At 37.3% G+C, this 26,083-nt stretch overlaps 1 protein-coding gene across 1 annotated transcript in view; it reads left to right on the top strand.

Annotated features, from left to right (window-relative positions):
* Window positions 1-26,083, top strand: part of SPOPL (speckle type BTB/POZ protein like) — a 38,971-nt gene that overhangs the window by 8,154 nt on the left and 4,734 nt on the right. The window contains exons 2-10 of the mRNA XM_052793759.1: window positions 9,754-9,888; window positions 10,051-10,172; window positions 10,421-10,572; window positions 15,136-15,263; window positions 19,812-19,989; window positions 20,084-20,139; window positions 21,798-21,920; window positions 24,172-24,314; window positions 24,399-24,452. Of these exons, the coding sequence (XP_052649719.1) occupies window positions 9,811-9,888; window positions 10,051-10,172; window positions 10,421-10,572; window positions 15,136-15,263; window positions 19,812-19,989; window positions 20,084-20,139; window positions 21,798-21,920; window positions 24,172-24,314; window positions 24,399-24,452 (1,034 nt within the window). The 5' untranslated portion in view covers window positions 9,754-9,810. The remainder of the gene's footprint in view (window positions 1-9,753; window positions 9,889-10,050; window positions 10,173-10,420; window positions 10,573-15,135; window positions 15,264-19,811; window positions 19,990-20,083; window positions 20,140-21,797; window positions 21,921-24,171; window positions 24,315-24,398; window positions 24,453-26,083) is intronic.

Here is a 26,083-nt window from a genome sequence, read left to right on the forward strand (position 1 = left end):
TCGAGCAGTGAGTTCTGCAGTCTCAACTGCTGGAGAAGCAGCGGGGCTTGGTGTTGTTGCAAAGCAAGAAGTGGTTGTTGCTGAGTAGTCTTTTCTTGTGAGGCATCAAATGGTTCCTTGGAAACTGAAAGCTATAGAAATTTTTAATGCGTAAACTAATTTTAAAGAAATAACACTTGTGAGGAAAAAAAATGTGAATACTACTTTTGGTCTCGGGACTTACCTTTCTAATCCATAATTTCACAAGCTTACGGCTGCTGAGTTTGCTCAACTTCTCTGTCTAGAGAGTTAAGAAATACTTTGAAAATTTTCTTCTGTCTTGAGCAAGCAAGACTGCTGTAAGTGGGAAGAGTTGTAGGAAACTGCAAAGGTTTGAATCACTTTTGTTGTGGAAAAAGGGATCTTAAGCAGATTATTTTGGAATTGTTCTTAAATCCAGAAGTATAAGAAAAACAGTATCTGGATGTTTTTGAAAGAATAGAATAGGAGAAATTGTGTACTTGTCTTTGAACTTCAGAAACCAGTCTCTATTGGACTGAAGTTGGGACATCTTATGGATCCCTTCCAACTTGAGATATTCTATGATTCTGTGAGCTTCTAGGATTCTCTTTTTTTACCTCTGTAGGTGTGAACCTGTTTAGCTGCAGTCCAAGAGTGAGATGTCAAGTTTTGCTTGCCTTGATGGTGGCTTTCATCAGGTCTTCATAGAGCTATGCTTTCAGAGATTCCCACTTCATATTCGCCAAAGCAAGTGAGTGTGCAGCTCTACCTCTTGACCTGTCTTTCCTAGGATATTATCTAATCAGCTGTTGTGGATGAAATTTAATACCTAGGCCATTGAAATTAGTTCAGTTTCAAGACTATTTGGGTGAACTAGCATCGAATGCAGTTTGGTCCTCTGGCAGAATTGAGTTTTGGGGTTTGGAAATAATGTGAAGGGGTCTTTCTCAATTTCCTAGCTTCAAGTATCAGTTGTTTTTTGCACAAAGTGTAATAATCTTTGTGACTGGTTCAGTATGAGGCATAGAACAGGTCTGAGATGAGCTGTACCTCTCACAAAATTTCTATGAAGGTGCAGCTGTGTGCACAAATGTGTCTAGTTTGCTGTGATGGGTAACAAGGCAACAAATGAATGATCAACCCCCCCTCCTGGTAACATCTGTGAGTATGAGCTTTTGGCTGCTGAAAGCAGTTGTACCTTTTCAGTGTGAACTTTCCAGGTGATAACAATCTGCAGAGGTTAATGAGGAGAGCATTATGGTGCCTTGCTCTGTACAACTTCTCTGCAGCAAATGAAAGCACCTATCTTCAGAGAGTACAGTCCAGTGCTTTTCACAAATCTTATGAATTTAAAAAGAAAACTAAACCAAAACACCCCAAACTAACTGTGAAACTACTGGAGAAAGATATTCTTTGTTACAACTGAAGTCAACTTTTTGTTGTCTGATATGGATATTTCTGTTTCACGTGCAAAAATGAGTCAAGACTAGTATTTTCAATTCGGTGAACTCTTGTTTGTAACTGAAGTATTTAGGGAAAAAATGTCTTCATTTAATATACTTTCATGTGCCAATGATTTGTTTGACTAAGTGTAATGGAGTGAAACTAAGGAGGGGAAAAGATCACTTTGGCTGTATACCAGGAAAAAACCCCAACAGCAATAGATTATTTGAATAGAATAGCTTCTTAAGAGGAATTGTGGTGGAAATACCCATCTTTTGGGTGCTATAAAACTAGACTGGGCAATGAAATTGAAATATGCTGTAAGAAATAATCTTGTGTTTCTTCTCTAGGGAAATCCATAGATGACTCCTGTAGGGAATGGTCTAGGTTATCTAATAAGGAGCGCAATGGGTTTCCTATATTACAGAACAATAATGCAAAGCTAATGCTGAGGGATTTTTATTAATAAGCTTGGCTGATGTAAATTAGACAGTTACATTTCAAGCTCTACTGGGCACTAGGTTCTCTCTCAGCTGAGGTAGAATTCAACTTTATTTTTCAAAGGCTTAGGGTAGGAAGGAAAAAGCCTGAAAACTACATGTACTCAGCTTTACAGGTTTTACAACTAAAACTATAATCTTGCTAATTTTGAGCTGCGGACTTCCATGTTATCAGTTATAGCTACACCACCACCCTTCTGAAAAGTTGGGCATTTCACGTGCTGGGTTTTGCCTTGCTGGGGCTCTTCTGCTAGAACCACCTTGAGGATGTGCTTTTAAATTCTGGAGTCTTAGTTGCAGCTATTTTAAGATGTGTCTGACCCCGGCTGCCTGCCCTGTCTCTGCTGGAGTTTACTGTCCCTGGAGCAGGGGTGACAGGGGATGTATATGTAGTTTCTCAGCTGTCACGACCCGGTAGTATTTTTTTCTCACTGGAGAACTGTGGAGAGGGTTATGAACTGGGTTGTGGTGTGGGTGCTGAAGCCTGTGTGTTTATTCTGGCTGGGCGGTAGCTTCCAGTGGAGCTGGAGGATGGCAAGGGTGAGATCTTAAGCTTGAAGCATGTAGGAGCAGCCAGAGCTTATGATTTAAACCCCAAAGCTGGTTTAGGTTTGTGTAAGCTTGGTTGCTATTGTGTGCTTCCAGAGCAAACATATACTTAAATAAGCATTTCTTAATACTATGTTCTAAAAAAACCCAAATTCCTTCCTTTTAACTATTACAGACCTCTTACTTCTTCATGAAGTGTCATAGGGTTTTCCGGTGTGTAGCCCAACTGCTATTCGCTTCCGCTTGCCCTGAAAAGGAAACATTTTGTATGTTAGAAGTACTACAAATAATGTAAAATGTAGTATATCCTCAACCTATAGTTTTTCTAACTTAGTAGGGTGGATATATATGACTGCAATTGTTGAAGCATTAGTAATACTGTTCACTCAAATGTTGCAGTGATAGATAGGGATTAAATTCAATAAACATTAAACACCCTATTTAAATTTTATAGGTATATCTTGAGTCTATTTTCAGAGAAGCAAATGATGACTGAACAAATTGGAGAACTGCCTAAGCTTAATAAACCTTTCAAATGTCAGTTATTGTGTTGTATATCATCCAACAGAAAATTTAGTTTAATAGTTAGTTATATAGGAAATATGCAGCAATTCTTTCAAAAAGATCAATTGTGAAGAGATGCAAATCCTGCTAATTAAGAAATGATCCTATCTTTTACAAAGTTCAGATTTTTTCCTGGTAGTAGCGTCTTATGAATTTTTGTAAGCATAATCAGCTTACAAGACAAACTCTTAAACAGAAAAAAATGGTACATTTCTCTCTTCAGCTGGATATTTTTTAAGTCTCTGAGATTCGGTGAGAACGATAATATCTCCTGTGTGGATTTGAGCAGCGTTCAAGCAAGTTTAATCAGCCACAGGATTTTCACGCTACTGGATAAGCATGACCCGGGTGATGGGTGGCTGTTACACAAGTCCTTCTGTGACCAAGGAGAAAGGGGCATGGGTTTCTTTGCTTTTAAACAACTTGGCCTTCGTAAGTTGATGCTACCTAGAACTGCACAAGTCAACTGGAGCATTGCTTCAGATGTGGGTGTGCAAAAGTAGCTTAGTCTTTGGCCTTAACATGTGTTTCACCTCAGACTTAACCATTTTGATCTGGTTGGTTTGTTTCCTCCACCTTTAGCTTCATATGTGTATCCTTTCTTACCCAAGAACCGGTAAGATAGTGAACCTTAAAGCAATTCAATATTTTTCCTAAGAATTTGCCTCGGTAATTTAAAAAACAAAACTGATTTCTTGAATAATAACTACTGATAGGTAGTATTATATTATATATAGTACTTATATATTACTTATATAATACTGTATAATACTTTATTCACTGGTGATCATTTAGTGAGAGGAAATGAAATCAGTATCTCTATAGCTAGAGCATGTTTATTTTGAATGGCTTTTTGGAAACTGATTTTATTGAATGGAAGGCTTATTCACTTCAGATTCTTTAAAACCCCAAAGTTTTGGCTGTACAATTAGACAAACTATAGTTGGTTTCTGAATTATGTATTTACTAGGAATAAAAAAGTTGGAGGAACAGGGTGTTATTTGTCAATTAACCTTCAGAAGGTGATCTTTTATTTCAGCCAGTGATGAAATATAAATATTTCCAAAGGGACAAAAAAAAGTTAATTCATAACAGCTTTGCATTTCTTGAAGTGTTCAGCCCTGTTCAGGAAAAGACTGTCACCGTTCAAATGGAATATGCAGTACGTGCACGTGTGATTTATTGGCATGGTCATTTTTGGGGCTTTCCTTAGAGACTGCTAAATGGTATTAATATTGGTCACTCTTAGACAGTAAGTTACTCTAACTTTTACATTAGCTGTTAAATGCTTGAAGTAGTTTGTTGGTTAGAGATGTTTGATGTTTCAGTCAGGACAGGCTCCGTAGCCTCTTTCTGGGGCATTGTGGAGAGACTGTGCTGTCATAATTTAGAAGTGGCACTGTGACATTAGTGTTAAAAGTTGCTTTGTTACTCAGTTTTTGGATGGGACTTGAATGTAAGCTCACGCTGTGCCCAGCTCACTCGTGTTCGGTTATACCCTGTGATGAGATGTTGGAACTCCTATGATGTGTCAAAATACGGCCAGCCTGGGAGGGAAACACTTTGATCCTGGAGGCTCAAGCTCTGGAAAGAAGGGATAGCAGAGAGAAGAGGGTCAGCAGGAATGGCTTATCTGGTTCACAACCCACTTTCATTCTTGCTCTTGAGGGAGCAGGACAGGGTCACTGATTTGCTTGGTGAAATGATCTGTGGGTTAGGTTCTGGCAGGCTGGATTTGACTTTTGGGGTGTGTTGGATACCCTGCAGAAAGCAGTTTATCTAGACATTCCTGCCAGTAGTTTGTTGACTGTAATACCTTATTGAAACAAAGATAAAACATTGCTATGGTCAATGGTTAACATGCACACCTGGTTGTATGCACCTGGTACACTATTAATACTCTGAAAGAACTATTAGGATATAGTTTTTACACTGAGCCTCCACTCTTAGACATGAGAGCTGGCAAAAGGTCATGTTAACGCTTAGGGCAATTCTTCTCATAGGTTTATGAAGTGTTTTGTGGGTTTATTATTGGCGGAGTAGAAAATTCTGCTTTGTGTGTTTATATGCATGTGTTACTTTCTTAATGAGCTAGTCATTTTTTTCAGTGAAAAAGTTGAGATGATTCCAACACAAGATGTAAGAGACTGGGAATGTGTTCTTGTCTAGCTCTAAGAGGTTGAAAAGTAACTTTATTTAGAATAATGTTTCCCTTCCTAGAAACTGAGTATTTGTCAACAAGATAATATATTTGTCTGATGAAATTCATGTTATATTGATGTATGCAGTAGCTTTGAATCTTAAGATTCCTTCTTAAAAGTTAAGAAAATGGAAAGCTGATACAGGTTTTGATGAAATTTAGCGTAAATAAGTTTTATGGAGGGTAGCCCATGCTTACTTTACATTCTATGTGCAGGTAATTAATTGGTGATAATCAAGTTCAGATGGCTTGAAGTTTAACACAAGTATTTTTTTGACTAGGAGAGTACTTCAGTCATTTCCTAAATAAAATGTGCTTTGAGAAATCCCTTTTTTAATGTCTGCCTACTTGCCCACTACTGTTGTGCAAGTAGTACTCAGCTCTGTGAAAATCCTGATTAACAGAGACGGGACTATTTGGCAGTGATTAGCAGGTGAAACAGTACCTTCCTTAAGAGATGCAGAAGTGGTAAGCCTATCATGTTTGGGGTCTGGGAGTACAGGTTAAGTAAAATACCTCTGAGTTTTTCTTTCCTCTTTTGTAGTAAGACAATGAAAGCAAACTGTCAGAGAGTGAAATCATCACTGACTGCTGCACCACATTCAGTATGGGCATATCATTCCATTTAAAAAACCAACCAAACAACAAAGGTACTTGACACTTTAAAAATGCTTCTCTGATTTCCATTTTGAAAGCCAGAAACAACTTCTGCCCTCATCCATTAAAACCTGTTTTAGTGTTCCCCGCGCATGTTTTCTCTGATGGTCAGAGACTTCTGCCTGGCAAAATGGCCACACCGACTGGTTTGTTAAGCCATGTCCAGACAGGCATGGCATTGCCTGAAAACTCGGGGGAGGTATTACCTGATAATGTCGTGTCACCTCTGGTGCTTTGTTCATGATAGCCTGCAGAGGAATAAATGCAGGTTCTAGCATGAAAATTGGCCCTCTTAAGTTGTTTCATCCTGCAGATAACAGGCCTGTCTTCCTGCTCTTCATTGATTTAATTCTACTCAGTCATTCTCCAACTGGTTTTGTGAACTGCAGCAGGGTTGGTCTGTTCGCAACCATTTGATCTAATAGGCTGTGATGAGGGTTTGGTACTTGAAAAACCTTTTTGTCAGAGCTGATGACAGTGGCTAATCAAAGATTCATAACCACTTTCTTCAAAGTAGTATTTGGTCTTCTCCCCAAGCAGAGTACAGTATGTAGAACAAAGGGTGAGTGCGTAGGTGCATCTTCTCACCTTCGGTCTGCCCATAGGTCCACTTTGCCCTGGTAACCATAGGTGGCTGCACTAAGTGGGTAAGGCATGTGGTGGCCCACTCCGTCTGGGTGTCAGCCTGGGGACTGAAAAAAAATCCTTCCTTCCCCCAAACACCTCTACACTTCAGGATAGCATCTTTGAAGCTTGTGTTCTCTTTTGCCTTGTAGTTTTGGTAAATATCCCCATGTCCCCACCCAAATCCTGATTAATGGATTAAGTGAAGTGACGGGCAGATCAGCAGTACTGCTCAACTGTTTCCCTGCTGTTCTCTGGCAGTCTTTCGGTATGTCTTAACAGAGCATCTGATGCTCTGTGTATTCATTCTCCATTGTTCCTTTTGCTGTTGGTTTGTTTCTTTTTAAAAAATGATGCATCCAGGCATATTGAAAAATAAGACTGCTCCTCTATGCAGGCTCCCAGTATGATATCAAGCTGCTCAAAGTTCTTGCTGCTTCCTGGTTTTCTCAATCTAAAAATTTGATTGGCTTAGTAAATCCATGCCAAAAAAAGTGAGATACAAATCTGTTCCTCAAAGACATATCAGGAGCTCGGGGACATCAGTTGTCTGGTTCTAATGCTGTAATGAGAAACTTTGCAAAAAGCTGAAGCTATTCAGAAGGATCTGAAAACTGTACTTACGTAAAATCATGGCTTCTGTCAGAACCTGAAATAAATAATAAAAGCCACGCAGGAGGCGGAAGAAGCCTCTGAAGTACAAATGCCCTGGGTAGAACAGGTACAGAGACAAGGCAGGAGACCAACGGAAAATAATTGAAAATAACCACCTTTGCTTAGAGTTAAATTCTCAGTGAATCCAGCTGATTTAGCTGTGAGGCAGGAGGGGGCAAGCTAACTACTGGTAGCTGGCATAAGGTCACTGGACGCTTTCTAAAAAGGATACTATACAGCAGTTACTTTCAGACTTTTTCAATTTAGAGATCCCTTCAAAGCAAACTTGGCTCGTATCTGCTGTTCCTTCATGGTTACTAGGAGCTGACTGGTCTAATGGACTGAAATAATTGAGGAACAAATTAGAGCTGAGACAGTCCTGTGCATCTCATGCAAAAGACAGAATAAGGGATGGGCTCTATTTGTTCTTGGTTTTAGCTTTGGAGAGTTGAAGAAGAGCAAACAGGTTCAATAAGGCTGAGGTAAGCTGTTCTAACACTTTCAGGATATGGTTCTGTATAAAATCCATCATATACTTGGGTAACACCTTCAGTTCTTACTATTGAATAGGGTGTGCTCCCAGAAATAATGGTACTGTAAGTACTAATACTTGCTTTATGGAAGAAGGATGTTCACATGTATCCTTCCTAGGAATTTTACTCTTGAATGGTTCTGTACAGAGAATCAAAACAAATTGTAAACTGTAAACAAAAATCTATGTAAACACAGCTTCCACAATACATGTGATTCCTGCTTAAAAAAAATATGGGGCAAACAAGTTCTATTATTTTAAATTTAGGGTGGCTGTTTGTTACTAGTTTTCATTTATGGAAAGTACTAATGAAGTACTGAAGATTGCCATAAATAAATACAAGTTTTATTTGGAAAGAAAAGTCACTTTTGAGAGACAGCTGAATTGTATTTGTGATTATACTTCAATGTCTTGATCCATATCTTGCAGGAGACCTATTCAATGATCTTTATTTTTTTTTTTTCATCTTGTCATAGTGGATCTCTTAGTAGAGCTCTGTTAAGGGATCTGGTTTTATAGCATCTGCTTCCTCATCTGATAAAAACTGATAATTAGTTTTGTTTTCAAGGTTTTATACATTCGTGATTCAGAGTGATTCCCATGACAGCAGGCTTTAATGTGGAAGGGCTAATTCATATCGCAAGTGAGTGAGAAGCAGTACCAGAAAGGCAGGAGGGAAAGTATCCACTGAGGATCATAGTGATTTGCAGAGACGTCTTCTTCCTGTAGGAGTAATAAACTTGTTTGCATCGTGACTGAATTGCACGTGGTCTTGCAGTGTCTTCTTACCAACATAAAACCTTGCATAAAACCTTGTCTCTAAGTGTGTTGCCCGTCCCTAAGGAAGAGTTCCAACGTGATTAGTGATGTGCAATCACATCTTTTGAGTAAGACAATTAATGCTCTTCTATCACAAGTAAAGACCACGTATATGGTCCAGCACTCAAATGTTCCAGGAAGATTGTAGTCTTCTGATCTTGTTTTAGTGATAGCAGGATATGTTTAAAGAAATTTTCTGTACTAAGAGAAAATGTTTTGTGGCAGAAACAATTGTGACTTTCATCTGGTTTGATCAGGATTCATTTCACCTCTTTTTAGCAACTTAATGGAGCTGCTTAAGTGAGAAGCTGTGCTTCTAGCAGGAACCTGTCTGATAGATGACAGCAAATCCTACCTAAAGGAGAGTCAGCCCAGTAACCCAGAGCTGCGCTCTGACAGGCCCGCCTTCTTTCATTAGCTATGTACAAAGGCTACTGCAAGTAGGGTGACTAATTATGTGTCTGTAGCTAGATGTGATGAATCTAGGCATGTGACTCAATTTCTGATAGGCAGGAGAAATTGTAGAGCTCTGTTAGGTGATAATACATAACAAAATTGCTTTATTTGCTATTAGAAAGTTCTTCAGAGTTGGTGAGTTGACCTAAACTGTTTTTCAGTTTTGTCCTTTGACAGGGAATGAGCACGTGGTTGTGGTGATTATAGTTCTTCAGTTGAATCTGTTGATATTAAAGATACAAGGCAACCATGAAAGATGTGTGAAGAAAATACTACTTTAAATGCAAGTTTAATTTCTTACCCTTCCTTGAGAAATTGTTTTGGTTGTTTGTTCAAACAGGGTTGTTTGAACCTATTCTGCTCCCAGGTGGCTAGGTGCTCTTTCAAGACTGAATTATGCCTGTGTGGACAACTAATGCATTGGCACCAATAACTGAGTACTCACAAGGCCCTAGTTATTCTCCAAATCAAAGGAGAAGATAATGAAGAAAGTTATAACATGACTGGTGTGATCAGGGTGGTAATTTGCAAAGGTGATGTAGAAATAAAGTCGTTAGTGGTATTACATGATGCATAGGCGCTTGCTTTTATAAAGTATTGCGTGAGGGTTCATCCTGCAGATTTTTAGTGCAAGTCCTCTTGTCACGTTTAATTTTCAAATACATCATTTAGTAAACACAGTAATATGGATATCAAAATATGGATTTTTTCACACTTAAAAAGGGTGAACAAAATTTATGAATTACTTTTTTTAGGAGAATTACTGAAGTTTGGATTGCTATCTTGATACTGTAAACCTGCAATAAGTGGCAATGTCAAGGGTTCCCACCCCACCTCCTCCTGGGGAGATGTCCAGTGGACCTGTGGCTGAAAGCTGGTGTTACACACAGGTAATCTACATAAATTCCAATGGCTTTATTTTCTAGTCATAACTATAATTTTAAAAAAATACCTAAGTTTATTGAGTTGTGCTGACAGTTTAACTAGTGCTCATAGTTAATGCTTGATATTTAAGTTAAATTTTATTGACATTTTCTACATCTTTTGTTCAGGTTAAAGTAGTAAAATTTTCCTACATGTGGACCATTAATAACTTCAGTTTTTGCCGAGAAGAAATGGGTGAAGTTTTAAAGAGTTCTACCTTTTCATCAGGGCCAAATGATAAAATGAAGTGGTAAGGTCTTTATTCTAGCAACTCTGTATTGTTTTTTTCCACTCGCAAAAGTTACAAAGCTAAATTGCAAATAAATGTTAAAACTCGGACTTTTTTGAAGTTTTACTATAGGTACGGATTGGTTCTAATTTCAAAGTTTCAACAGTCATAAGGGAAACATTTGTTTCGGTATCATTGTATCTTATAAAAATATTTCTGAATTTATTCTGGGTATGGTTTAAAATGTACAATTTCTGCATTTCTTTCAGGTGCCTGAGAGTGAATCCAAAGGGATTAGATGATGAAAGCAAAGACTACCTGTCATTATATTTGCTTTTAGTCAGTTGTCCAAAAAGTGAAGTCAGAGCAAAATTCAAATTTTCCCTGCTGAATGCTAAAAGAGAAGAAACAAAAGCAATGGGTAAGGGAGTCTTAATGTATTGCGTGTGGATTTGCAAGAACATCCCCCAAAAAATCAGTGTTGTAATTTTTTTCAGTTGAGAACAGAATTTAATATTGAGATAAACTTTAAAATATCTCTTTTTAATATCCTTTTAGAAACATAATTAAAAATCTTGTTCATGTTTCACACATTTCTGATCACTGAGTTATGTTAATTCTATCCCGAGCGGTATAAATTATGGCGTATTACTAACTGTTGTCACTCCAGATTCTTGTCACTTAGCTTTTCTAGCAGATTATTCTTGCGTCCTGTTAGTAGGGGCATACTTGCTTGTTTCTAGCTACAGTGGAAGTGAGTGTTTGATTTCCATAGTTAATTAGGATAAACATGCATGGTTGTGTTTTTAGACACTCCTTTACAATGTTTTGGTCTTTCATCTGATTTACACTGTAATCAGTTTAAAAACATGAGCCATGTACCCCAGGAATTGGAAGACTTTGAAATAATTGGTGATTTGATTTAATTGCCTTCTTGATATGAAAACTGTATGGGCTCTTAGTTTCAAACTTAAAAGCACAGCCTTCATTGGAAACACTTTTTGCGAAAGCTGTAATTCTCATGAAAATGTGTAATTTAATACTGGTCTGCACTGAGTTTGTGCTGTTGCTAGTCCCGTATATGAAGAATCTGTCTACTTTTCTTCCTTCCTCCTACGCCACAACTTGAGAGATCTTGCAGGGTCTGTTCTGTTGCAAGTTCTGAATTTCTTGGAAGAATCTACAGTTCTCCAGTACTCGTACCCAAAGTTCATGCTACTTTCTCCTTATGTATCTAGGCCTACTTGTAATCTTTGAAGTAAATCCACAAAACCGAGTTCAAATCTAAAAATTAAATGGTTGGACTTTTTGGAAGGAAAGTAAATGCATATATTTCACTTTGTCCTCTTCCACTGATGGAGTTGGTTGCTTCAATCCCTGCAAGACTCCTGGTTCTGGAGCTTATATGAACAAAGCTTCACTTTTATACATTTGGTGGATCATGGCTTTTGGCTTGAGACAGCCTTCCAGTCCAGTAGTGGATTGGTGTATGCAATTAAATGGAACCACAGTGTGTGCATTAAAAAATATTTTGATAATCATAGAAGCACAGAATTGTTGAGGTTGCAAGGGACTTCTGGAGGTTGTCTAGTCCAAACCCCCTGCTGAAAGCCAGGTCAACTAGAGCAGTTTGCTTGGGACCTTGTGCTTTGAATATCTCCAAGGATGGAGACTCCACAACTTACCTGGGCAATGCATTCTAGTGCTTAACTAGATGCTGCTGGTCCTCTTTTGCCTTAAAGGTTCATTGCTGGCTCTTGTTCATTTGTTGTCCACCAGGATCCCAATCATCAGTCATCTATTTTCTTCCTGATCAGTAGGTTTGTAGCAGACATTGAGCACAACATTGCTCCTGTTGGCCTGCCCTCTAATCCGGACCCACAAACCCTCAGCTGGCTCATTGTCCAGTGCAAGGCAGAGCTCTGCACATTCCTGCTGTTCTCACGTAAAGGGCAGCTCCCTCGCCTCACCTTCCTGGCCCGGCTTCCCAAAAGAGCCTGTACCTGTCCGCGGCAGCACTCCAGTCACATATCCCACCATGTCTCTGGGAGGCCAAGGGAGATTGTAGCCCTGCAACTGCACACAGAACTTGAATTCCTCCTGTTTCTTCCCCATGCTGTGTACATGAGTTTACAGGCTCTTCAGAGAGGCACTCCTGAAGATTATTTGTTAAGCGTTACTTTAAATGCTAAAAATCACAAGGTGCTAAAACCCCCAAATCCTATGAGTAGATGTGTCTTCAGTTTCTGCAATAGTAGTTGTCCTGTATTTGGTACTACAGGAATTATAAACATCTTTTCATTTTGGGAAATTGCCAACAGAAATCTTATTTCTTGGACTTTCTAGCCATTTACCATCTGCTTCTGGAGATGCTGTGTTTTTATTTATACAGTATAATGATGCCTCACTTCAGATGTCCTTTGTAAATTGGTAATTCATGCATAGACTGCTGTTTCAATTGATGAAGCTATGTATAAAATAGGTAACGAACTAACATTTGTAACTTTATTAGAAGAAAAATACATTTACACTTTTTTGCTGCTTTATTTTTGTGGTTTTGTGTACTTAAATTACTACTGATCGCTTAATTTCAGCAGGTTAACACTGGTTGCTGATAGTAGTAAAATCTAAGTCTGTAGAATAAAATTTGGCTGAATCTACAGAAGAAATTTTTTACCCATTTCTTAAAATGCCATTTTCTGATTTGATTTTTTCATTCAATTTCACAAGGTTTGTTGTGAGTTTTTGGCAAGTTGGTAAAAATGTGAAAACACTAGTCCAGATGCCAAACAATATTTTTTAAAAAGGCAGTTTTTCTTCCTTGGCATACAGATTTAAAAATGTGAACAGTGTTCTGTGTTTGTTCTGTTGTCCTCAAAGCCCACGCTGCACTTCAGTAAGTGCATTTCCTTCTGCTTCTGTGCTTGTCGTGGTTTAACCCCAGCTGGCAACCAAGCACCATCCAGCTGCTCACTCGCCTCCCTCGCAGTGGGATGGGGGAGAGAATCGGAAGGGTAAAAGTGAGAAAACTTGTGGGTTCAGATAAAGACAGTTTAATAGGTAAAGCAAAAGCTGTGCACACAAGCAAAGCAATCCAAGGAATTCATTCAGCACTTCCCATGGGCAGGCAGGTGTCATCTCCAGGAAGCAGGGCTCCATCACGCCTAATGGGGGCTTGGGAAGACAAACTCCATCACTCCAAACGTCCCCCCTTCCTTCTTCTTCCCCTGGCTTTATGTGCTGAGCATGACGTCCTATGGTCTGGGATATCCCTTGGGTCAGTGGGGGTCAGCTGTCCCGGCTGTGTCCCCTCCCAGGACACTTCTTGTGCCCCCCCAGGCTCCTCGCTGGTGGGGTGGGGTGAGAAGCAGAAAAGCCCTTGGCTCTGTGTAAGCACTGCTCAGCAGTAACGAAAACATCCCTGTGTTATCAACACTGTTTACAGCACAGATCCAAAACACAGCCCCGTGCTACCTGCTGTGAGAAAAATTAACTCTACTTCAGCCAAAACCACCACAGCTCTGCATGGGTAAAGGGATTTCTGTTTGAATTATGCGAGTGTGATAAGGTGAAAGGGATAGACACACCTCCTGCATTGTCAGTTCCTGGGTTGTTCTTCATTGTATTAAAAAAATACAATCAAAACCTGTACAACATATTTTGCTTGATCTAATTCTGGTGAAAAGCTGTTATGAATATCATTTTTCCAGCTATTGGCAGTGAGGACAAAGTATTATACATGTATGTTTTCGAACATACACAGTGTGTTATGTGGTCAAGTCTGTTTCAGTGATGCTACTAAGTTAACCAGTGTAGGGAAGTCTCACTTTCCTGATGTCTTTATTTTGGACATTGTAGAAGAAATGGTATTTTAACGGATTCTGGCATGAAAAATACTTTGTTTTTATAACAAACTTCTGGAGAGCAATTTAGAAGTTGAATTCAGAAGGCTAGTATCTATCCACACTGCATATGAAATGGTGACATGTTTCTTGCCCAGCTTTTTTGAAATGAAATCTCTTAGAGAACTATTCTTGAGATTCCTCCCCTCCCAGTCTTATTTCAGAAGTATTCTTGCTCTTTTTATTTTGAACAATCTTTCTAAATATTCAGAATATGGTTTATTCTACATATATTCTCAAAGCCATTCCTGAATAACCTCTTTCCCGTGTTTTAGTTCCATGTAAAAGTATATGGTGCTCTTCCCTGTGGTTCAGTTTGTGGAACAAGTGGCCACGTTACATTGAACCTGCAATGTAAAATAGCTAATCTTACTGAATTACATGTATTTGCACTAATATGACCTTGGGAACCCTTTTGCTGGGCTGCGACCATTCGAACTGCAAAAAAAGGGTTGTGTGGTCACAGCAAATCTGATGGATTAAAAAAAAAAAAAATTCTCATAACTATGGCTAAAAATGTAAATATAAACAATATCTTTTTATGACCAAAAAATAGTTTGTTACTGAAAGCTTTTATTTCTGTTTTGCTTTTTTAATGCTTTTGCTGTATTTCAAAATAATTTCAACCTGTGAAACAAGATTTTCCATTTCAGGAAGAAGTCAAAACAGATTGTTATGACAACTGCAGAAGTGTTGTCAGAATGCATTTGTGATGACAAATTCATTGTAATGGTACTTCCCTGTGAACAATTTCTGTTTTGACACATTGGCATTGTTAATCATTAACTGAAAAATTCCTCTCTTGCTGGATGGTGCCTAAGATAACATCTAAGGAGATTATATGGTTTGAATTGCAAATTGTGCTCTACTAAGTTCTATTGAGTGTTTTATAAAATAACACTATTATAACATTTAGAAAACCCACAACTGATTAAAACTTTTTTTAAAATGACACATGATCCAAATGTGTTAAATTGATTCATTTTTTGATTAACACTTAGCCTTAGTATAGAATTTAGGTGTTGTTATTTGTTAATATTTTTATTTAACTTGCTTATTTGTACATAACTGTTTTTTATCAGAAAGCCAAAGAGCATATCGATTTGTGCAAGGCAAGGACTGGGGTTTTAAGAAATTCATCCGAAGAGATTTTTTACTGGATGAAGCTAATGGTCTTCTACCAGATGACAAGCTTACGTTATTTTGTGAGGTGGGTATAAGTTTTTAAGTGGTAAACTTTTAAAATAAAATGTTTTCTGCTCTAACGAATAGATGTTTATGTTGATTTAAACAGTAATATGCTATAAAAGTTGTCTTCTGTTAGCTATAAAAATGGTAAAATACACATTTACTTGCTTTGTCTGCATTGTATTTTGTTTTCTTTTTTGATACGCTTATACTGAAGTGTAGAATGAGTCTGAATTGATCACTTGTAAACTGTTGGGCTTTTCCATTAATCTGCCAGGATTACATTAGAATCGACTGTAGAATTATTTATGCAAAAGGTGGCTGGTACGTGCTGTCTGTAGAAGTACTGTTTTACTGAGGTCACTTTTATTTAAAGAAGTTGTATTTGGAATTATAGGATTGTTTTTCACTGGATAAGCAAAAGGAAATGTCTACATGCTGGTTCACATTATTTAAAAAAAACCTAATTGTCAGAATCTGTATTCCTGTAATATTATAATTGATGGCTTTAACCAATGAACAGGTCTTTCCAGTAAATGAAACACTTTATTTTTATAGTTAATTGTTACATTTTGTTTTCTGAAGAAATGCAAGTATCCTGTAGAAGCGCTGCCTAATACTGAGAATTAATATCGAGAGCTGTGGTGTAAATTTAATGTTATGGTGTATTATGGGTCACTTTTATAATATCAGTTATGTTGGTAACCTAAATTGTCATATTGAAATTCAGTAAAACGCTTACGCAATTTTAAAAATGGAAACTAGAGAAAGTTGCAGTGTAAGTACAGTGTATGTTAAATATACATTGGCTGGTTATCTTTGCTGCCATAAAGTGATTAGTGACTTAGGAGGATGATAGATGCTCTAACTGCTAATAACTTTGCTTTGATCTGTGTATTTACAGGAAATGTGTAAAATTGTCTTGGCAAGATTACAATTTAATTATATGTCATTATGCTGTGTAGGAAGAATAACTGAAATGTGGCCCCTGAGACTAGATATTGCAAATATAGTGCATCTTATTTTCACTTAAGTTAAATTAGCTGCATGATAAATTTGTTATGAATACAGTTATTTGGGTGATAAAAGCAGATGTAACAAGTTTTTTATGGTTCTGTAAAGATACTTTTGAGTATTTCCTCATTTTAAGTTTTCCTCATAATGAATACTTTTATGTAAATGAACAGCTCTTCCAAAAACAAATACTATTTTGAAATAGGTCACTATCTAATTTTTATGTATAAAGTTTGGTTAAAAAAAAAGAAAAATTGAACTAATACTGAATTTTCCAGAGAGAAATATTGTTATTTAAATTTTGATGCTAATCTTTAAATACAACTGTTTCCCTACAAAACTTCTCGATATTTTAATCTGAGTGGCTTTTGTGAAGTGTTTGACCTACCCTGATTATAAATGCTGAAGGAAGTACAACATTTAGTTATGCACAGTGAGAACGTTAAAATAAATTCTGGCTTGTTCCAGGCTAAAGCAAAAAAAAATGGAAATCCAAATAATTTTAAAATTTGTTTATTCTGATGTGTTCTTCTAGCTCTTCAGCTGTCATTAGAAGTAACAGGTGGTGTTAGAAGGACCTGTTTCTATAGACAAGTCTGAAGTTTTTGTCCTTTTAAAACTTAACTAAGTTCTAATTTCTGTGTTTGCCTTCCTACTTGTTATCCTTGTTGGAAGACTGACTTACCACTTCTTAAAACTGTATTGCACTCGGCTTGATGAAGCTTAATGGATACAACTGGTATTTAGTAAAGGTCACTGAGTACCAACTGTGCTGGTTGGGTTGTCTTTTCTCCCTGTTGGGTTGCAGAAGGATTATTTGGTCTCCCATAGCAGCAAAGGTATTCTTTTTATGTTGCCAGATGTTCTTAAGGTCAGTTGGATATGTCCTTGGATTGGAAACTGAAGGGTTGTTAGGTTAAACACTTCACAAAGTCTAGTGTTGCCACTGGCAAGTGACCTATTGATTCAATACGACATCATAATTTTATTTTTTTAAGCAAACTGATCTGTTTCATTCAGTTCTCACTTTCCATATAATCTGAAATTACTGAAGCCTTGAAGTATTTTAATTTGCTAATAGAATAGTAGATTCTCTGCAGGGATGTTTTTCCTACAGATCTCTTTCACAGATCTCTTACCTAGTTTAGGTTGGGAGAATAGTCTAGAGTATCACTTACATCATCTTTACTATTAGACCTCCACAGACTCAGACCCAAGAAAATGATACACATTATCCATGTTAACTGTCATCACATGCAGAACTTGTTCAAGTCCTAGTTTATACATTTTTATATACCCTTACACATGAAGGTATGCAATGCAAACAGGGCCTGTGCCCCTGAAGTATGTATGCCGTGCAAAAGCTGCATGTTTGATAGCTTCCTAAGAAGTAACGTAAATCAGACCTTGTGGAGTACCTGGAAATCCTGGCTAGATTGCTACTACTCTTTAAGATAGGTTGTTTGCTGTTAGTTCTAGCATCTTCTCATCATCCTGCAGTTTAGTGAAGAAATACCTTCACTCTTGTGAGTGATTTTATAATCACAACTCTAAGGTGCCTGAAGTAAGGATTTGTATCAGGTGTTGAGACAATCATAAAACACTCACTTTTAGCCTAAGATGAGTTTTCAATAGTTATGTGGGATTAACTTGATTGGATTTCAGCTTGATTTAAATACATTAAAAAAAGAGAATGCACTTGATTTTTAAACATACCATCTGGACAAGTGAGATATGAAATACCAGACCCCTCTAAGTGTTTGTATTTAGAATCTTTAAAAGTTGTTACTATCTATAGACAATACATGCCAGGCCACTCAGTTGTAGGAGACTTGAATTAAAATTTGGCTTCGATTATATCTTAAAAGGATGGCTTATAGCAAATTGTGTTGCATGACTATCAATATATATTAGAAACCATTCTAAAATAGAAGCTTGGAACATCAGAGATCACTTTATGTACACGTAAAGAATGGCGTAGGTGACCTTCCTAGGCACTGTCTATAGCTAACGAGGATGCTGTGCGGACAACTTGGATCATGAACTGAGTCAAGTCTCTGGAGAAGCAGAACTCTCCTTTGCAAACAGAAGACTAGCTTTGCTAAGCTGTAACTCTGTTTGTGTGTATGTGTATCTCCTGAAATCACTCTGCGTGTATGAAAACTGTGAAATAGAGTGCACAATAGCTCTATAGATTTTTCAATCTTACGAATGTATAGTCTTATTTTGAAAATGAAATTTTGCAGTGCTTTGGGGTATTTTTTTTCCTTTAAAAGGTGGAAGAATATAAAGGAATTTCTTATAATCACAAGGCGGTATGGGATGAAATGGAATTAGGCAATGATTCAAATCCCCAAGCTGCTGTTTTAATTGGATCATCCTCCTCTTCTGATCTGGAGTTTGGTTTGCAGTGCTCTGACTTTCTGTGACGCTAAGCTGTGCTATTTTTGCTTTATGCCAAATTTATTCCAGATGCTGTGCTTCTGGAAATCAAGGCACTGATCTTAACAGTATCAGCATTTTCTCTTAATATATAATCCTTATTTTCTGTATTTGGAAGATCCAGTGATCAAGATCTTGTAGTATGGCTCTTCATTATGAAGGTTTTATTCTCAGGTGTGTGCTCTTGGACAACAGAAGTAAAATCTGCAGAGCTCTTCTGTTTTCCCAACATACTGATTAAAAGGACTTAATATGTAAAGATAACTGAAAAAAGCAAGTAAGAGTGCTACTGTCCTGTTTACTACATATGTGAAAGACTTAAACATGGGGAATAATAGCAATATATTCACATCAGATGCACATATTTCACAGCTTTCTTAACTAGTTCTGTACAAAAATTACACCCTGTGAGCATGCATTTCATTATTGAAGTTACTTACCCACTACATAGTATATTTCATTTACTTATATTTCTGAAATAATGACTTTTAATCTTGTTCGGAAGACAATCACTTGTGATTCCTGCCTCAGCTGGACATGGTAAAATGAAATAATGAAGAAGCTATGTTACTTGCACTTAGTTTGCATTATCACATTGCAGGTTAAGTATGAACTTAGTGTAATTAAAATTAGGAATATCATACTAATCAAAACTTCTATGGATTATTCTTATGAAACTTTTCTGTCACCTTGTGATCCCGATGATCTGTTTCAAACTTTATATTGTATGTATTTTACTTAAATGTGTGAAGAGTATTGAACTATTAATTTATCTCTGAAACAGCGTTAACTTTTATTTTTTGATCCCACTGGTATCCCAAGAACCATATCTGTCCTTGACTTATTTACTTTGGCATTTCTATCAGGTGGCATGTGGTATTGTGCTCGCTCGTTTTGATTGGATAAATACACAATGTTAGAGTCTCTAAGTAAAGCCCTATTTGTTTTATGTTACTTAAAAGTAAACTGTAAACCATTAGTTTATGGTTCTGGCCTAATGCCAGAAACACCACTGTTTTTGCTTTGCAATTGCTGAACTTCTAGCAATAGGTACTGTAATTTAATTATTGGCATTCAGTTATGAAGGAGTTGTCTTGCTGTGATTTTCTGTTAGGTAAGCGTGGTCCAAGACTCAGTAAATATATCAGGACAGTCTAATACAAACACTTTGAAGGTACCTGAATGTCGACTAGCAGAAGATTTAGGGAATCTCTGGGAAACAACAAGATTTACAGATTGCAGTTTTTATGTAGGAGGACAAGAATTCAAAGCTCATAAATCTGTCCTTGCAGGTACTTTCTACTTTTGTATTGCTATTATTTTGTAAATAAAATTGCTAAAAGTTTAAAATTTGATTATATTTAACATTTACTTTTCTTGCTACAGCACGATCTCCAGTTTTTAATGCAATGTTTGAACATGAAATGGAGGAAAGCAAAAAGGTAAGCCTTACTGAAAACTTTACATGTAAATATTTGTATGTTGTGAAAAAGGGAAAAGTTGTAGAAAACTTTAAGTATTGTAAATTGAGGAAGATAAGTACTGCATGATGGTGCATGAATGGAGGAGGTGCTACTCCTGAACACTCTCCTGGTGAGTTCTGTGGGAGTTTCTTTGTGTAGAAAGAACAGATAGGGCTGACTGTGGAGAGGTTCTGGAGGATTTGTTCTTTCAAGTACTTGTATCTGCCCTAGATCTTTTTTTTTTAACATTGGCTACTGATGTAATTAACCTGGTAATCTCTGCCCATTTGCTTTAGTTTATACCTTCACATAAGCTGATTGGCTTGACTAAGGTTTTGCTATACTGTATGGTAGCTAGGACACAAAGAAACAACAGGTGAGTTATGACTCAAATTAAGCCCTGAGGCAGTGAAGCACTCCTTTTCATTCACAGTTTCTGCAGGCACTTGACCCGTATAAGTGTTTTGGATGGATAGTTAATCGGCACAGAGAGCTGCTTCTGCTTTTATGCACTTGGTATCTCCCACAGCGAGGAGGCGTTTGTCTTTCGTGAAGAAGAATATCTAAAATGGGTTGATTATAGGCAGAATCCATGAAAAGGCATGGAACTGATCAGCTCACTGAAGGATTGTAATAGATGATCATCACTTAGTCTTGGAGGCTGCAAGAATGCCACTTGTGTGAAGAAATACATCAGATGAATATGGTGCTGTAGTACAACTGAGTTTCACAAACATGGCATTTTTCTTCTGTCACTTCTCCTATCTGGAAACTTTCACAGGTAGAATTGTGGAATATTGGAAGCATTTTATTGGCATTTCTGGACCGAAAGAAACCCAGACATGTCCCAGCTCCAGTAATGTGCCATGCCGGGCACCTTCGCCTTCATGTTAGCAGTAAATCTCCAGTGCAGCTCTACTCCAAAATACTATATGTGGTTCAGTGGACAGGAGACCAGAACATGTACATCTTGTGTGCTGATAGCCTGTGATTTTTGTACTCCATTCAAAAGTCTGGTGCTTCCTTCCACATCTTTGACATAATTTCCTACTTTGTTAGTTGCTTACAGGGAATACTATTAGAGGATGGGGTCAAGCATGTAATACCACAGTTTTGTTAGGACAGTGTTCAGCTATATGATGTCAGTTAGATGTGCTTCTTTGTTTGCTTCTTGGATACTGAGAATGAAACGTAAGTTGTGTTGACTCAATTTAAGTCAAGCCAAAAATGGCTCACTTTGTTCTGTCTGCTGCTCTAACTTCTGATATTCCAAGCACATCATTGTTGGGTTGGAAGCTCAGAAGCACTTTTAAATATTCCTGAAACTGTGCCTTGATTTTTTTATATGTACATACAGCCTGTGCAATAGAGTCCAGAGTTAGACATTTCTAGAAAAAAAGTTGCAATTATTTTTTATTGCCAAAGCTTTTCCAACTGATTTCTACCTGACTTTAAGAGCTACTGATTTTGATTACCTTCTGCTTAATATTGCTGAATGTTAACTTAAATTTGTAAGGATTTTGTATGATGGGTGGCAAGTGAAAACTTGTAGTGTGCATGCAGATGATATTTGATATGTTCACTTTAAAGTTGTAGCTAAATTCCAGAGGCTTTTATTGATTCTTCTTCTTTCCTAGAATCGTGTAGAAATAAATGATGTAGACCCTGAAGTTTTTAAAGAAATGATGAGATTCATTTACACAGGAAAAGCACCAAACCTTGAAAAAATGGCTGACAATTTGTTGGCAGCTGCAGACAAAGTAAGTGATTGACTCCTAAGCTCTCAAACCTGATGTTTGCTTGTGGAATGTTCTTCTAACAAAAAAAACCACCAAACCAAACCCTTTTTTTTTTCAGATTGATTCATATTTTGATTTTTTTAAAATATGAGAAACAGATCTCATCAGAAATGGAGAAAGATGGGAAAGAATAGACTTTATTTTTAGCAGTAAAAGGCTGATAAATCTTTCCTGACCAGGAGTGTTTCAGATATTAATTATATTTACTATCCAATTTCTTCTAGAAATTGGGGACTATTAACGTGATTTGGAAAATCATTCTTGAATAAAACGTATCCTAGATCTTTGTATTCTTGAGAGGATTTATACAAGTGTTTGAGTTAACTGTGCTCCCTGAAGTACTGCTACTTCAGAACTTTCACCTTTTTGTCTTCCCTACAAACATAATAGTTCTAATCTTTCATTTCCTCTGTATTGGGATCTTGTCTACTCTTTAAATAGTCACTTTCTGAAATACTTTTTCTACTATGATTTTTGAGGTGAGGGGACTTACAGCAGCACAGCAATTAAGGTGAGATTATACCCTTTCATATCATAATTTACAGTTTTCTAACTTTTTAAAAACTTGACTCAATACCTTGTTTTTTTCTTCAGTGCTTTACAGCTTGAGTTGAAATTTTAGTTAGCTAGTCTCAGAGGACACACAGTTGTCTTTCCCTGAGGAGGCATAAGTAGTTTAGAATCCAGAAAATATTCACTTCAGTGTGTGTGGCAATTTCTTAAACTACCTTTGCAATTTCTGAATTGGTTGTGCAATCATATCCATAAAACATTAGTGGTGACAGCTGCTGGTTTTCATAATCAATCCTAATATAAGTCGTTCTAAGATAATATAAGACATCCCAGTAGTTAATTTCAAGAAACAATTATAAATTTTTTTCTGGCAGCTTAATGTGTTCTATTTTTTTCAAGATCTCTTGACCTGGCACTACCCTGGCTTTGGTGACTTACCACTCTTATCCTTTTCACCTCTCATTGCCAGCATCTCATCTTCTAAAACTGATGGTGTTTTGTCAAGTTTCAGTACACCCAAGCAGGAAGGTGAAATGGTGTTATTTTGTGAATGCTGGCCTTTATTTAGGGCGTAATTAATAAATGTAGAGAACTTTACATGGTACAGTTGTATGATTGCCTGCAATACCAGGAAATAAAAATGGTGAGCTAGGAGGTCCCTATAGCTTTTTGTAACAGTTAAAAACTGCTAGAAGCTTTCTGCTATTCCTTCTGAATGTGAAATAATAATCTAAAAATGAGTGTTCTGCATATTACCAAAGGCATTACACTGCTGTATTACCTGGTAGGTACAGATTTGTTACAATTGATATTTATTTACTCTAAATAGAGGTATCGTGAGCAGTACTATAGTAATAAAATGGAAGTAAAAATGCATAGGTCTAGAAACATAGAAGTTAACCTGATAATTTGACTTTTCTTAAGTGGCATTTCTTTGTTGCATAGAACAGTTGCCAATACAAATGTATTAGTGGCAACTTGAATATATGCCACTTGCATGTCTAAAATTCTTTTCAGACTTAAACTGTATCTGAAGGGTGCTAAACTAAATGGGATGGGTGAGATTTCCATAGAAATCTATACAGCTGAATGAAACCTGTTCAGACTATGACATCCTTCAAAAAGGAAGCACAGTTTATTCATGCAAAATATAATATGGGCATGTAATTATTTTACATCAATTTTCCGGTAGGCTGTGTCAAAGGTATGGAAGAAATTGAGAAATTCAGAGATGGAGATGGGGCCAAACTTGGAACAAACTAGTTTCAAACAGGCTAATGTATTTTCCTGTGGACAGTTTCATGAAACTTTCCATTGTATAATTTCTTGCCCCGCACTTTGAGATGTGAACCTGTCTAATGACAATTTTGATAAAGAGCCTGTGCCTGTTCCTTGCTCTTCCTCCGTAACCAAACTGAAGGAAAACAAAAACTTCTGAATGAGTTATTTTTATTGTTTGAATAAAAGTTCTCCCAGTAAAGCATTTGATTGTTTTGTGTCAAACCTAATGCATGTCTTACCATTTGAGGACTCTTCAGTGCAGCATATTGAATTTTGAATTACCTGTTTGGAAGCAGTTTGATGTTAAGCTTGGGAGGCACCAAGCATTTTCATGACTGGAACTGTCTTAAAAACTGTAGAGATAATGGTAGAAAGAATGAGTTTGAAGAATGATTAGTGTAGTTTTTTCTTTTATCAGTATGCACTGGAACGGCTGAAGGTCATGTGTGAGGAAGCACTCTGTAGTAACCTCTCGGTAGAAAATGTTGCTGACATTCTTATCCTCGCAGATTTGCACAGCGCTGAACAGTTAAAAGCACAAGCAATAGACTTTATTAACAGGCAAGTAATATTTATGAGACTCTAAATATATTCGTATTTATGCTTTGTGTACCTTTTCAATAATAGCACAGTTCTCTCTTACAGGTGCAGTGTTCTTAGACAACTTGGGTGTAAAGATGGGAAAAACTGGAATAGCAAGTAAGTTTCCCTGCCTTGCGATGTTCTGTACAAACACTGCTAAATAGACTGCAGATCTTAAGAACTGTTGCTTCATTTCCACACTACTGAGGCCAGTCACTGACTGTAAGTAAAGTAGGATTCAGGAGATGCTACCCCAGTTATGATTGTGACTTCCCCTTTAAATGATAGGGAGAGTTAACTGCCCTACAGTGTGAGATCGTAACAATAGCTGGTTTTCATTCCTCTCCTATGGACATATCAGTACTGTGAGATGGTGGCAGCAACCTTTATAAAGGAAACCATTATCTTGACTAACCAGGTTTATGCCTGCAGCAGTGATAACCCCAGTGTGGTTTCAAGACTTGCTTAGGTCAATCTGAGCCTGCAGTATTTCCAAAGAAAGGAGGGCAGTTGCTCTTTTTGCCTTTGGCGACATGTTTGTGCACCTTCCCGCATGCCAGCACTAGTACTCTTGAGGCCACACAACTAGTCAGTCAGGTCCCTCTGATCTGGCTGACTCTGTAAGTGCTCATGCCTACACTGGAAATAGGTTGAGAATATGTGGCTCAGGCTGTAGGACTGATTGCAGCATATATTTAGAACAGCTCAAGTGAATCATGGAATAGAAGACAGCTAGCTTCACAATAGCCAGTGGTAGGCTCAAGCAGTAAAAGGACAGCAGAGCACTTATTTCTTGTCATCAGAACCCCCAGAGAAGTTAAAAGATGTGTTGTACCAGTTACTTTAAAATTAGAGAGTTTCTCCTCTTAAAAAAAAAAAAAGTCTTCACAGGCCTAATGGTTGAGCATGATGTGGAAAAGGGAGTGGCAAGTAAGTACTAAAAAACCGGTAGAAAAACTAATAATGATAAGTCAGAATACGTAACAATGTAAACTAGTTAATGTGTTCCTTCTCAAGTGGTTTGGAATTTACTGAGCTGACTTCTGTGTTGGATAATTGCTAGTAAAGATGCTGGTCATCTTTGCTTCAGCTAAAGCATCTACAGTAAATCAGGGGAAATAACATCAGAGGGCCTGGATTAATTTACTGACTCTGGGCACCAGGAAGTCTGAACTTTGGTATTGTTTCTCAAGGCACTTACCTTTGCTGAATTGCAGCAGAAGATTAAAGGCTTGCATTAGAAATCTGCAAAAGGTGTTGTTTGTTTTTTTTTTTTTAGAGATCGTATAATGTAGAGCTCAGCTCCTAACTTTATGCTTGACAGTGTTCCTGAAACAGTATGAGGGTGCTCATGAGAGGCTTTTGAAAGTGCAGGGCAATGGAAACTTGGGATTGATGCATAAACTGTTCCAAATTACGAATTTGTCCTGTGTCAATGTGGCATGCATCCCAACCAGTGCAATATTCTTCCTGTGCAGAGTGAATTTTACACCTTTATTTCACAAAAAAGTAAATATATACATTGTTTTAAATCTCCTGGATGTCAGCGTGACACTTGCTGAAATCTGTTGTTGCTTCTCTATTAGTTAAAAAACAACAGTGGCAATTGAAAGCCATTCTGAATGTAGTCCATGATCTTGTACTGAAGAAAGAGTGAATATTCTCAAGTATGCTCCACTGGTACTGAAACTGCAAGCTCCCAGTGAAGGGTTCTGTAGTCAGCCAGCTAATCTGTCTTCATGGCTTTC

Source organism: Harpia harpyja, chromosome 7, assembly GCF_026419915.1.
Source record: "Harpia harpyja isolate bHarHar1 chromosome 7, bHarHar1 primary haplotype, whole genome shotgun sequence".
Taxonomy (NCBI): domain Eukaryota; kingdom Metazoa; phylum Chordata; class Aves; order Accipitriformes; family Accipitridae; genus Harpia; species Harpia harpyja.